This window comes from Ceratosolen solmsi, unplaced genomic scaffold, assembly GCF_000503995.2.
Source record: "Ceratosolen solmsi marchali unplaced genomic scaffold, CerSol_1.0 scaffold2, whole genome shotgun sequence".
NCBI classification, from domain to species: Eukaryota; Metazoa; Arthropoda; class Insecta; order Hymenoptera; family Agaonidae; genus Ceratosolen; species Ceratosolen solmsi.
The window spans coordinates 1936887-1949613 of record NW_011948422.1 but is presented as its reverse complement, the minus strand read 5'-3'; the positions used below and the strand labels follow the sequence as shown (position 1 = coordinate 1949613).

Here is a 12727-nt window from a genome sequence, read left to right as displayed (position 1 = left end):
GTTTTACCTCCTCGTTTGTTCTCCGCTTGGCGCTCCCCGTGACTGTCATTTACTCTATTCCTTCCCGCCCCACCGTCGTCGGTCGTCGGTCGTCGGTCGTCGGCACCGCCACTACCACCGCCACCGCCACCGCCACCGCCACCGCCACCGTCACCGCCACCGCCACCACCTTCGCTGCCGTCATCACCGTCGCCACCACAGCCATCGTCACCGCGATCAATCTTTTTTACTAGCTTTCGTCATCGGTCCCATGCAAACTTTTCTCAATTTATTCAAAGAAAATAATGGACAAGAGAGGGAGAGAGAGAGAGAGAGAGAGAGAGAAAGAAAGAAAAGTAATTACGTACACACGCGTATTTGTTCGCATCACGCAACATGCAAAAACTTCTTTCTTCTTCTTCTAGAATTCTTCTTACCGCGACATTTACATAAACGTCGGCTAAGTTTACCCTTGAACCTTCACTACTACAGTCTCATCAAGTGCTTTTGCATTTTATTTATACACTTTTCGCTACGCGGCGTCCCATCAATTTGCATTGCCAAGGTTCGCGAAAGATAAATACTTCCCCACCTACTCTACACCCCCGACTTACTCCATTATTTCGGCCATTATAACTGCTTATATTAATATTTCAAGAGCGCTTTATCTCTAATCCTCTCATCTCCTACCTTATGGGCCTTATAAGACGCCTTGATTCAATGCCAAACGGCACTACCGATGCCGTGTGACCAAACGGCCGAGCCAATGTCGAATCCTTATAGTAGCGAAACGAATCGTTCGAAACGTTCGAAACGTTCGAAACGTTCGAAACGTTCGATTATCAATGGATTTTTTATCGCCCAAACGGCCAGTCAAGTTCCGGCCACGACAGTTGTAGGTAGTAGTAGCCACGCGTTAATACAATACGGGCGATGATAAAACATTTGTTGGGTTAAATATTGGCTGATCGAGGCGCAGCAGTTGCGTGGCGCGCAAAGTCCATCGAAACCGAGTAGGGGTAAAAAAATCCAAATGAAACTTCGCGCCTCGGCGGCGGCCGCTCCGAGTCCCAACCCATACACATGCATGCGATTCGTCGACAACAATATGGCCGACGGAAGTAGACGTCAGCAGAACGCCACAGCCAACCGACGAAAGTCCGTGTATGTGGGAGATCGCGCGCGACAGGCAGCTCAGGAAGGAAAAAAGGAGCGATCGTTTTTTCTGGCGCCTCCCGCCTGGAACGCCGTTCGTCGTCCAAGTCTCGCAGCTCAGTCATCGGGTATGTTGTGGGGACTGTAAGGGGTCCAGGAGGCAGTGACTCGTCGCCGTCGGCTCGCACCGGCCCCGACCGAAAAGACCGCGGACTCACGGGCGTAACCTTCTCTATCCATTCGAGCTCGAGTGCTTAGCAAGGCGCGGGCGCGCGCGCGCGCGCGCGCCCACCACACGGACCCCTAACGTGTGTGCTGTATTCTAAGAGCACCGCTGCTCCTTTCTTCTCTCGCTCTCGCTCTGCTTTATTCACCCTCTCATTTATCGTCTCTTTCTCTTTCTCTTTCTCTTCCTCCTCCTCCTCCTCCTACTTTTTCACCTCTTCTCTCTCTCTCTCTCTCTCTCTCTCTCTCTCTCTCGTTTAAACGGAAACTGACACTGTAATATTACTTGCGGAATCAAAGCGCATTTCTCTATTTAGCTTTGCTCGCGATCTTGCTGAGGGGTTAAGGTTAGGAGCAGAGCTCTCTATTAATTAAGCTTTACTCGGATTTTGAGAATTGGCTCGGTGGCACTAGGCCCTCCCTCGGGGCCCCTTCCCTTCCAGATACTGCACAGTGCCTTTATAAATTTGTGAAATCTCTCGGTAATCGCGTAAACAAAAATTTGTTAGAGATTTATTTGTATCGTAGGGCTGAACATTGTTTAAAAAAAAAAATAAAAAAAAAAGTCTTTTTCACCGTATAGTTTTAGAGCTTGGACACGAGTATCGGACCGATTAAAGAGAGAGAGAGAGAGAGAGAACTATATCGTGTGTGGGGTGGCAGAGTGTTTTGCAGGAGGGTGGGTGGATGGGGGGGGGGGCGAGTTGTGTTAATACATGGGAACCGAAAGAAACGACCATTATAGGGGCCATTCGTTATTTAGTTTGTAATGAAACAGTTTATTGAATGCATTTGTGGATGATGCATTTGTAATGACGTGTGCGTGCATACGTGTGAGAACAGCCGAGGGAGAGTATCTAATATTCCATCTCTCCCGACCTCGCGGCTTTTCCCCCGCTAAAACTTGCCTGCCATGTACGTCTTTCTTCACGTAGGAGATATATTTGTACGTTATGTCGCACGTCCCAAGGTTGGCCAATTGTTTTCGTTGTTGCATTAACCGTGACTCAGCTCGTGTTTGAAATAAACGATGGACTTGCAAGAAACATAAACTACCGTAAAATAATTAGTCTCGGCGACTAATGTTCAATGTTCTAATCGATGGTAAATAAAGGAAAGCACCACTCTGACATGTGCTCGAAGAAAGAGCCAGCGATCCCAACTGTTAGATGTACTTGATGTCGAGTCAACGCAATCGTAAGCCAATCCCATGCAAATTCGCGATTCAATTTCCTCGAATAGACAAATGACAAGAAGAAATGCTAAAATCCATTGTTTGAAATTCAAAATAATATGTGGCTACTACCGCCTTGAGATTGGAACGATAGAGATAGAGATAGATAGATTGAGAGAGAGAGAGAGAGAGAGAGAGAGAGAGAGTGAGAGTGAAAGAGTGAGTCGCGTTTACTATGAGAAAACGAGGGAAACGGATAGAGGAAGAAAATTGAGAAAGAGAGAGACACGCAAGCCGACATACGAATGTGCACGCACGCGCACGTATTCACGTAACGCGACGAGAAAACGAGTGAGTTGGAGAGTTGGTCAAGGGAGGGGGGAGGCGTCGAAAAAGCGAGAGAGCGAGAGAGCGAGAGAGAGAGAGAGAGAGAGAAAGAGAAAGAGAGTATCTTGTCAGACGGTCAGCTCGAGACAGGCATACATACGCGACGCGCGTGCCTGGTGCGTAGTGACAAAAAATCACGCTTGTTGGGCTGGTTAGTACAAGTATATTCGTAGTGTACAGCGTCAGAGCCGATATATAAAACAGCCAGAGAAATTCTCTTCTCTGCTATGCCCGTCTCTGTCTGCTTTACGCGCTCGCTTATGCACGCACGCGAATAATAAAGCAGGAGGCCTCTCGACGACGAGGACTTATCTTTGTTGCAGAGTCATCGGGAGAGTCAGCAGTCTCGATAATACCGGGACACCGATCACTCGAGCAGAAGTGCGCGCAGCCGAGCCTGGAACATGTTTATTTGGGACTGGTTCACCGGGGTTCTGGGCTACCTTGGTAAGTCTAAAAAAGCCTCTTGCCCCACGACCTGCCAACCCGTTTTTCTGCTGGAGCACGACTCGCGACTACCAGCTACCTACCGTCCATCCCCGCTCCCGCGATTATCGTCAGTACCCAACGCGTTTTTATATTAACGTCTCAAGCTGACCTTTACACGTTGGAGTTCCGGGTGGGAAAGCACGCTCGTGGACTGCTCTCGGGGACTGGTAAGGCCGACACAACTCCTTGCTCTTAGCCGATTCACGAGCGTTGGCAACCGTCTATTAAATCCTCGATATTCTTATTAAGCGAATGATCATTGACAATTACAATTATAGAATGAAGTACGCTGTGGCGGTGAGCAAATTATGGGCATACACAGCTGGAATAGTATCGAAGAATATTGAATTTTAACGTTCGTTTAACCTGCATTTTTCAATACGTACAATATAATTCTCGTCGATGCATTATAGCGCCACATACATGCATATGCATATATTCCCGGTATGCATATATATACTCGTGTGTCTGCTATTTGTTTGTCTGGCTGCTGCTTCTTTGCGCGCGTGTGCGAGAATGGATCTGGGGCGTGTATATTCATATGCATGCATGTGAATTCGATTGCGCGCGTGCAATTTGTGTACTGATTTACACGTATGCGCGCGTATATATATATATATATATATATATATATATATATATACCCCCCTCCCCCCCCACACATTGCATATACGCACACTTATTTTATCGTTTATTATGATTATAAAATAATACTCGTGAAGAAGTTAGCTTGAGACGACTCTCTTACTCCAAAAATACCAAATGAAATTCACTAATTTTATGTTGAATTTGAATAGAAGTTGAACGGTGTGATTTTGGCACAGATTTATCGTTAAGTCCTCTAGATTTGCAAGTGCTCGTTTGGCGTAGAAAATTGCTATTCTTGGCTTATTCGATCTTGGTCAACGTTCGGTTATAAATGTATCTAATTGCTGAGAAACCGATAGAACTTTAGTGTAAGTAGATGAATCATCGTATGCATGATGATTGTGCTTATTCGTTTTAGGACTGTGGAAAAAAAGTGGAAAGCTATTGTTTCTTGGACTGGATAATGCTGGTAAAACAACGTTACTTCACATGCTTAAAGATGATCGACTCGCACAACACGTACCTACCTTGCATCCAAGTAATTAACATATTTATTAACATTAAATTGAAAGTACAAACTCTGTTATTCTAGATACATACAATGATGTTGCACGGTAACTATCGAATCATTATAATTTGTAAAATTTGAAACTATTAACGCATTTAATTTGAATGAAAATATGAAATTTTTTAAATTGACAGTAATTTTATCTAACATAACCATAATATAACCAAGAGTTAATAAAAAATAAATATTATTTACAATTAATATTTGAATATATATTATTAAGTAGACTAATATGTCTAAATTCTAATTTACAAATAATTTAAAAAAAAAAGTAATTCCTTTTCTAACATCTTTTATTACTTTTCCTTAATTCATAGATTTCCTAGATGTTAAACATTTTCATAGCTCAGAATTATCAATAGTCCTTAACATGTATCAGAATGTTCTTTTTATAATTGAACGATTTCTCTATAAAGTTATTTATATTAATAATCGTTGAGTCTAGCATATTTGTAGATGTTAGTTATTTGAAGAGAAACGGTATTTTCCAAAAGCTTATGCAAGAGTTAAGTGATCGTTATAATATAATTTTTCTTTCCCTCAAAAAAATTCTCTCAGTTTATTGATAGTTCTATTTTTATCATTATTCGCCAGATAAACAATAGAAAATAATTATTGCACTATTGTTTCTCTATCGATGACTTTTGATCGTTAATTTATAAAGTTTCGTATAAACTTTTTAACTGTAATTTTATAAAATTGAGACTATGAGTTACTGTCATAAAGTTAATTTTAATATATTTGTTTTTTTTTTAAATAAGTAACACTATTATTATTGTTATTATTATAATTATTATATTATCGTTGTTATGATTGTAAAAATATGTAATCTATTTTGTTTCAGCATCAGAGGAATTATCTATTGGTAACATGAGGTTTACCACTTTTGATCTTGGTGGTCATGCTCAAGGTAATATTTGATGAGTTAATTATTGTACTTGAGTTTTCATAAGTACAATCAGTAAGTTACTTTTTGTTTTTGTATTAGCTCGAAGAGTTTGGAAAGACTATTTTCCAGCAGTTGATGCAATAGTGTTTTTGGTAGATGCTAGCGATAGATTTCGGCTGAATGAATCTAGAGCAGAATTAGATGTACTTGTGACTGACGAGCAATTGAGTATATGCCCGGTGCTTATTCTTGGCAATAAAATTGATAAGCCTGGTGCAGCATCCGAAGATGAACTTAGGAATTTCTTTAATCTTTTTGGACAAACGACTGGAAAGGTATGGGAATTCGTATCTTTTTCCACACTTTAAGAGCAAACAAAGTTGAATGGCTTATTGAATATATGAAAGAGAAATATGAAATCATAACGAGAATATTTTAAATTACAAATATCAAATTAATTTAGTTAATCTGCATGCGATATCTTGTACTTTTTTTTAATCTTTGGTCACAATTTTAGTCTACTTTGTAGTTTTGCATAATTGAAAGAAAGCTGTCGTTAGCAGGCATATATAGTAAATTGAAATTATCTATCCTTAATTAATTTTAGGGTAAAATTCCACGCAGTGATATTCCAGGCCGTCCCTTAGAATTATTCATGTGCTCCGTACTGAAGAGGCAAGGTTATGGTGAGGGTTTTCGCTGGCTTGCGCAGTACATTGACTGAATGCACGTAATTAAAATTTGAACACTTCAACTATCCAGTAATTCATAATTCCTAAACAATGATTCATTCTGCATATTGGCATTAGTACAACAGGATGATGTTAATTTTTACGAAAAAAAAAAAAAAATAAAAAATAAATAAATAAATAAATAAATAAATAATAGGTGAGGGTTTCAGCGAATTTAAAACACAAGGCAGGAACATTATGTATAATGACGATTAGTATAGCTGTAAGATCGATTCCTGTGGTATTAAGGCCGCTTCAAATCGACATACTTCTCTATGATGAAAATGAATTCTATTGAATTCTTTAAAATTTTTATTATTCTCTAAAATTTACTTTAGTGAGTACAGTGACATACTGAGGAGTGGTTGAAAAATTTTGATAACGAAATTGCTAATAAAGTAATTGCTTAAGAAGTCCAGACATCTTTACAACTTATTTCTTTACATATGCTACGCAGTATATTGTGCGCGATTGAAACCATTTGTAAATTCACTGAATTACTGTATAATAATTTTATTTTACCTATACAGAGAAACTTACGTTAATTTTGGTTAAAAAAAAAAATAATAAAAATAAAAAAAAAAAAATAATCCTACCCAAATACCATAACAAATAATTTAAGTAATATTAAATTTTCATTACATTCAAGCGTATGAACAATAATTTATTGCAATTACCTAGCAAATAATTAAATCAATCTTTTGGACGTTTTCAAATTGATCACAATGTTGCTATGACAATTATAAGCCATTTAAAAAAAAAATGATCTTCAAGTTTTTTATTTAATTTTCTTTTTATTATTATTATTATTATTATTATAAATATCGTTGACTCATCTCTGATAAAATATTCCAAAGATAGTTAAACTATCACTCGTAATAATGCTGTAACTTTCTTCACTATATGGAAGGAACTTTGTTTTTTATCAAATTTTTTTAAATGTTATTTTCAATAAGCGAATATGTGAATGATTACACAAACTAGCAAATTTATTGTAAAAAGATAATTGATGCTTCATGTTGATTGCGTGATTGGTTTACTTAGTAATGACTGACATGTTTTTTGTGCATCTGCAATAGTTGTAAGGTACTATACGTGCATTATTTTCTTGGTTAATTTTACATGAATAAAAACAATGTTTTTATACTAAAAGCATTTAATTTACACATCTAAATGTCAAAATTAATTTTAATATGGTTGAAAATAGATATTTTTTATTGTGACTCGACACATGCGTCGTAACACACATATACATGAAATGTACGTGCCTGCGCGCGTGTATATACATATAGAAGAAAGTGCTATTAAATGCATACAAATTTTGAGAAGACATCGATAAATTTACATTTATATATAAATTGTTTCCTTACATAATATTATAATTTCGATAGCTTTAAATCATTTTGAAGTAATGGTGTAAATCTTTTCTCTACAATATCGTCTGAAACTTGTTCTAATGTTGTAGGATTCCAAAGTGGATTTTGATCTTTATCTATCAATAATGCTCGTACACCTATAATTAAAATTATAATTAATATTATGAAAATATTATTTAACAATGAATGAGAAATAAAATTACCTTCAGCAAAATCGCTATTTTTCTTAAGACAAGCGCAAACTAATCTATATTCCATTATCAAACATTCTGCTAAACTTTTTTTACTTCCTTCGTCAATAGCTTTTTTCGTTACTTTAAGGGCTGTGGGTGACATTTTATTAAGCATTTTTATGATATTTTGTACCCATTCTGATTTATTTGCCTCTAGCCTATTTAAGCAACATTAATTAGCAAAAATACTTATGTAATGGAATGTATGGAATTACCTGTTGATGATCTCTTCGACCGTTGGGGCAGAAAAACATTCATTGATTATTTCAGTATAAGGATTTAAACTAAACTCCTGTTTTATATTCTTTGGTAGATATTGTTCTAGAACTTTATCAATGTCCGAATCTTGTAAAAGTAATTCATTGTATACAGATTCAAGTTTATTGGATGGAACAAAGTGAGTTGCAACTCCAACATGCAGCACATCAACACCTTTTTAAAATAAAGTAATAAGATTAAAAGAGTATCAAGTGTTAATCAGTCTCAAGATAAGAAAATAATTAAATACCTTTCAGTCGATATCCGGTCAAGCCCAAGAATAATCCAAACTTTCCTTTAAGCCTTGATAAAAAGTATGAGCCACCCACATCGGGAAATAAGCCGATCGCTGTCTCTGGCATAGCAAATAACGTCTTGTCAGTGGCTATTCTGTATTTACCATGGACAGACAAACCGACACCTCCTCCCATTGTTATTCCATTTATTAAGGCAATATATGGTTTTTTATAAGTACCAATGAGATGATTTAAGCTGTAATTGTTCAATATTGAAAATTTATGTCCAACATCAACAAAGATACAAATGTAAGTTACAAAAGTTAATATGTTTTTCTTATAAGGCCAAATAAAAGTTAAATCGAACTTTGTACTGAATAGAATTTTTGAAAAACATACTAAATGCGGTTGAAATTAGAATTTTAAATTACTTTGATGAGTTGAGAGTTTTCGTATAAACGTAGAATATGCATGCTTATGAATTATTATTACTTGCTTGAAATTGATTAGAATAATCTTTAAATCTCAATTATCTTATTTTAATAACTATTCACTTTGAAGATATTACTTATTTTTTTTAAGACAAAATTATATTACATAGTTACGTAACTACATATTCTCAAGTGCAATATTTCTGATGAATACTAAAATATTAAGTGGATTAATGTAGCGATTAAAGTATGTATGAGTGTTAATATATATGTGGAATATATCTTTTATGCTTATAAGGAGTAAGTTTGTATGAACATTGAATTAGAATTATTTATACTTGAAACAATGTAAGTATTTAAAATTTTCAATTTATTTAATATTTTATACTTGCCACTGCTAAATTCTATATAGAAAATAATCAATTTTGTATTATTATTATTATTATTATTATTATTATTATTATTATTATTATTAGTATTGTTATTGTTATTATTATTATTATTATCAATATTATTATTATTATCAATATTATGATTGTCATTGTTATAATTAGTAGTATAGGTAATAAAATTTCATTAATCATGTCATTTGAAATTTTCTTTGCAGTCATAAAAGTGAAAAAACTTTTAATTTTAACGATGATTTATTTACATATAAGTTCTAATCAAACGTACGTGTACTCTGCTTTAAAAAAATCTTTTCCCAATTGATCACCATTTGGTTGACTCAAAGCCAAAACCAATGATTTGACATCTCCTCCAGCACAAAATGCTTTATCTCCGGTCCCTCTTATTATAATTAACTTCTTTGTCTGTTCCCATTGTTTAAGAATTGGATATATTTTTTGAACCATGGACAGATTTAAAGCGTTCAAAGCTTTTGGACGATTTAACACCAGAACACCACATGCTCCAGACTATTATAATAATAAATGTAAAATATTTTTATTGGCTTGCGTAAGTTTTGACTCTTTTCAAGAAATGAATGAATAATTAAACTTACATCATTTATTATGACATCAGTTTCAGGTATAGAAGTCTTCGATAAAACTGAAATTTTGTTATATATTTTATTTGATAAAATATTTAGAAATTTTAAAAGCTTGTATGATAAAATGATGTCTTTTTTTTTTTTTTTTTTTTTTTTTAAATTACTATGTTACACACATAATATAATGTCATAAACGTATCGTTTATTGTTATAAACTTTGCAATTTATTAATTGAAAGATACATTTGGCGGAGCAATTGAATATTTGATGATAACTTATGGAATATAAATAATATAATGCATCGAAGGGAATGTTTTATCAAAGTTATTAAAGAATATTTTATTAATTGTATTTCTAATGAAAATGCCCTATAATGCTTATGCAAAATAAAATTACACTCGATTATGTGATTTTGCACGCTTAGCAGGTAAGTTTACTTGTAAATTTTTATAAAAATTTTATATTTTGGAACTATATAATTATTTTTGGATTTATTGGAAATTTATTTGGAACTATATAATTACTAACTCTACTTTATATAATGATCCATCTCTATTGTCAAACATAAAATACATTTGGAAAATTCTTAGAATGCATATCTTCTTACATTATATAAAGAATATAAATATATAGGCGTATTTAAATGTTATTAGGGAAGAAAACAAATTCTACCCTACAAAATCATTTTTATATGCATTATATAATTTATCCAAGACAATATTACAATACTCAGCTATTAAATTTGACAAGAGATAATAACTGAAAGGGTCATGTCAAAATTTATGCATACTTGTGTTTTTTTGACTACCTGTATCAGCCTGCGTAGAGAGCATTTTCATGGATGTAAAGGCCGCAGAAAAACTATTCGTGCGATTGAATTTCCTTCCAACGTGTTTTATCTAAAAATAAATAACATAAGGCACGTAAATAATTCATGCAGGCAAATTGGCAATGAGGTGACTAGGAATGACTAGGCCAGTGAGACGTTGAGATTTATAATAAGATTAGTCAATACGTGACTATATTTACCATAATTTAATCTATTTGTCCAAGCTACGAACGTTAACATACGAATTATTTGTAATATTAGAATATTAAAGGCAAAGAGAAGAGGTTCTCCTACAATGCTATAGCTTATGGCCATCAATGTCGTGCAATTTGCAAATCCATTTGCGTAAAGGAAAAAAAAAAGAAAGAAAGAAGAGATAAAAAAAAAAAAAAGAAACTGATTGAGAGCGAGCGGTGAAGGTTAAGTCTAAGCTAATGGATGCCTAGCTGCAGCCCCTGAGCAGCTACCAGACTTAAATGCCGCTCGTTACGATCGATCGCGATTTGTGGAATAGTTAGTTAGCTCCTGTGTGCGTTCGAATAGATTGGCGACGATGGGGACGTGTAGGAGGCAAATGGGGGCAGCGGGGGACAAATCATTTAAGGCTGGCCATGCTCAACGATTCGCTCGATTATCTCGATGATAATTTGTCAATGTATCGTTAACCCTATCCGCGAATGATGCCGATGTTTTTGAAATACGTGATTTCGCTATCTGCTGGCGATTCACCGAATTAGAATAAATATTGAATTTCATCAGACAAGATCAGCTTTATCGGCCGTCTCTAATAATTTTTTTTGGCGTCTTAAATATAATTATCAAGCTCGCGCGACGATTACACTTTGTCTGCGAAATATAGTGAGAATGGAGTTGCTTAAAAATGAGAAGGGTGAGTGAAACGTTAAAGTCTTGTTTAATTGTTTAAAACGGAAATTCTCATCTATACGATATTGTTAAAGTACATTTTACCATTCTATGTGATAACGCTTAAGAATCTTAAGAAAGACACGAACGCAAGATTTTATTTTACATATGGCTGTGTGAGAGCGCGCGCGCTCATGCATATATATATATATATATATATATATATGTATATGTATATGTATATATGCATATATATATGCATGTACATAAGCGAACGTGTACACGCGTGCACATGTATTAAATACGATATAGCGAGTGTGTTGGTGTGCACGGTTGCGGGCACATGTTAGTGAATTTTTCTTCTTTCATCGCAAATTTTGAGATTCGAGTATTAAGAAAATACGCTATTAAGGGCAAATAAATTTATCGATCACGGTTAGGAGGTAGACGAGGGTTCTTTTAGCGAAAGAAAATTATTCGCGCGTGGTGGTAGGTACTGACGCTCTGCCTGTTCAGCGAGCAAAGGCACGACGGCGTTGAGCCAAAAAGGAAAAAAAGCTCGTAAGTATAAGAGTAGGTGACTCCCTATAAAATTAGACGGAGGCTTTGATACTCCCAGCATTATTGTAGGAGGAGGAGGAGGAGGAGGAGGAGGAGGAGGAGGAGGAGGAGGAGGTGGTGGTGGTGGTTGTGGTGTACCGGCAGCATGTGCACGCGACTTTTCGCAGGCGTGTGATAACGCTGCGGTGCGCGCGGACCATGCATATGGAAGTCAAAGATACATTTTATGTATTACCAGGCAACAGAAGTACATCCAAAGTACACACGCTCGTAAATTCACGTATGTGCGCGCGCGCGCGTCCGTCCACGCGAATTTTCGCAGCGGAGCAACGCATGTGGGTATTCCATTCAAATGGGTTTATTATACGTAGTGGGGCATTGCCGCACTGCCACGCATGCACACTTTACTTTCAATTACGTGCCTCGTGGACGTAGGTATGCCTCATAGGTGTACGCGTAATAATATGTGAGTGTGGTTATGCCGCCGCGCGGAGTGGCGCTAAATTTAACGGTGTTATATAAAAATCTAATTTCGTATGAATATGAGATTTGAATATCCGATAGTATCTTAGGCGACATATTTCTCATGATTAATTGTGTATTATCATTTCATTGGGGTTTGTTTTTGTTGGAACGGCTGTTTCGCGGCGAACAAAAATATTGTAATTTTCAACATTATTACGACCGAATTATTGGAATTATTTTTAATGAGGCTTCCACCCCCCCCCCCCCCCCCCCCCCCCCCCCCCCCCCCCCTCGGCGG

At 36.0% G+C, this 12727-nt stretch overlaps 3 protein-coding genes across 7 annotated transcripts in view; 2 read left to right on the top strand and 1 right to left on the bottom strand.

The window, feature by feature from the left end:
• The first annotated feature begins 881 nt into the window (after positions 1-881).
• Positions 882-6605, top strand: Sar1 (Secretion-associated Ras-related 1). 4 transcript variants are annotated; one of them, XM_011499009.1, is made up of 6 exons: positions 882-1262; positions 3244-3367; positions 4416-4535; positions 5410-5475; positions 5554-5789; positions 6062-6605. In XM_011499009.1, exons 2-6 carry the CDS (start codon positions 3325-3327, stop codon positions 6176-6178), a joined length of 582 nt encoding a protein of 193 aa, XP_011497311.1. In that variant the 5' UTR covers positions 882-1262; positions 3244-3324; the 3' UTR covers positions 6179-6605. The 4 variants fall into 4 exon arrangements, with proteins under 4 accessions (XP_011497311.1, XP_011497310.1, XP_011497312.1 ...); XM_011499008.1 differs by having other exon boundaries at positions 3207-3367; XM_011499010.1 differs by lacking the exon at positions 882-1262 and adding an exon at positions 1289-1354.
• Positions 6606-7149: 544 nt separating this feature from the next.
• Positions 7150-10543, bottom strand: Hibch (3-hydroxyisobutyryl-CoA hydrolase). The gene is made up of 7 exons (XM_011499317.1): positions 10501-10543; positions 9723-9769; positions 9395-9636; positions 8303-8544; positions 8010-8226; positions 7765-7952; positions 7150-7698 (listed from the first exon to the last, which is right to left on the bottom strand). Exons 1-7 carry the CDS (start codon positions 10541-10543, stop codon positions 7562-7564), a joined length of 1116 nt encoding a protein of 371 aa, XP_011497619.1. The 3' UTR covers positions 7150-7561.
• Positions 10544-11060: 517 nt separating this feature from the next.
• eRF3 (eukaryotic translation release factor 3) overlaps positions 11061-12727 on the top strand; it is an 11470-nt gene continuing 9803 nt past the window's right edge. For both annotated transcript variants that reach the window (XM_011499006.1, XM_011499005.1), the window contains exon 1: positions 11061-11428. In XM_011499006.1, coding sequence (XP_011497308.1) covers positions 11404-11428 — 25 coding nt within the window. In that variant the 5' untranslated portion in view covers positions 11061-11403. The remainder of the gene's footprint in view (positions 11429-12727) is intronic.

Excerpts from the sequence above, each read along its gene's own strand:
- Sar1 (XM_011499009.1), top strand. The coding sequence starts at position 3,325 with ATGTTTATTTGGGACTGGTTCACCGGGGTTCTGGGCTACCTTG. Across the intron at positions 3,368-4,415 it reads CGGGGTTCTGGGCTACCTTG|GACTGTGGAAAAAAAGTGGA; the intron begins GTAAGTCTAAAA and ends TATTCGTTTTAG. Across the intron at positions 5,476-5,553 it reads TCTTGGTGGTCATGCTCAAG|CTCGAAGAGTTTGGAAAGAC; the intron begins GTAATATTTGAT and ends TTTTTGTATTAG.
- Hibch (XM_011499317.1), bottom strand. The coding sequence starts at position 10,543 with ATGCTCTCTACGCAGGCTGATACAGGTAGTCAAAAAAACACAA. Across the intron at positions 9,637-9,722 it reads CTGATGTCATAATAAATGAT|TCTGGAGCATGTGGTGTTCT; the intron begins GTAAGTTTAATT and ends TTATTATAATAG. Across the intron at positions 8,227-8,302 it reads GACCGGATATCGACTGAAAG|GTGTTGATGTGCTGCATGTT; the intron begins GTATTTAATTAT and ends TATTTTAAAAAG.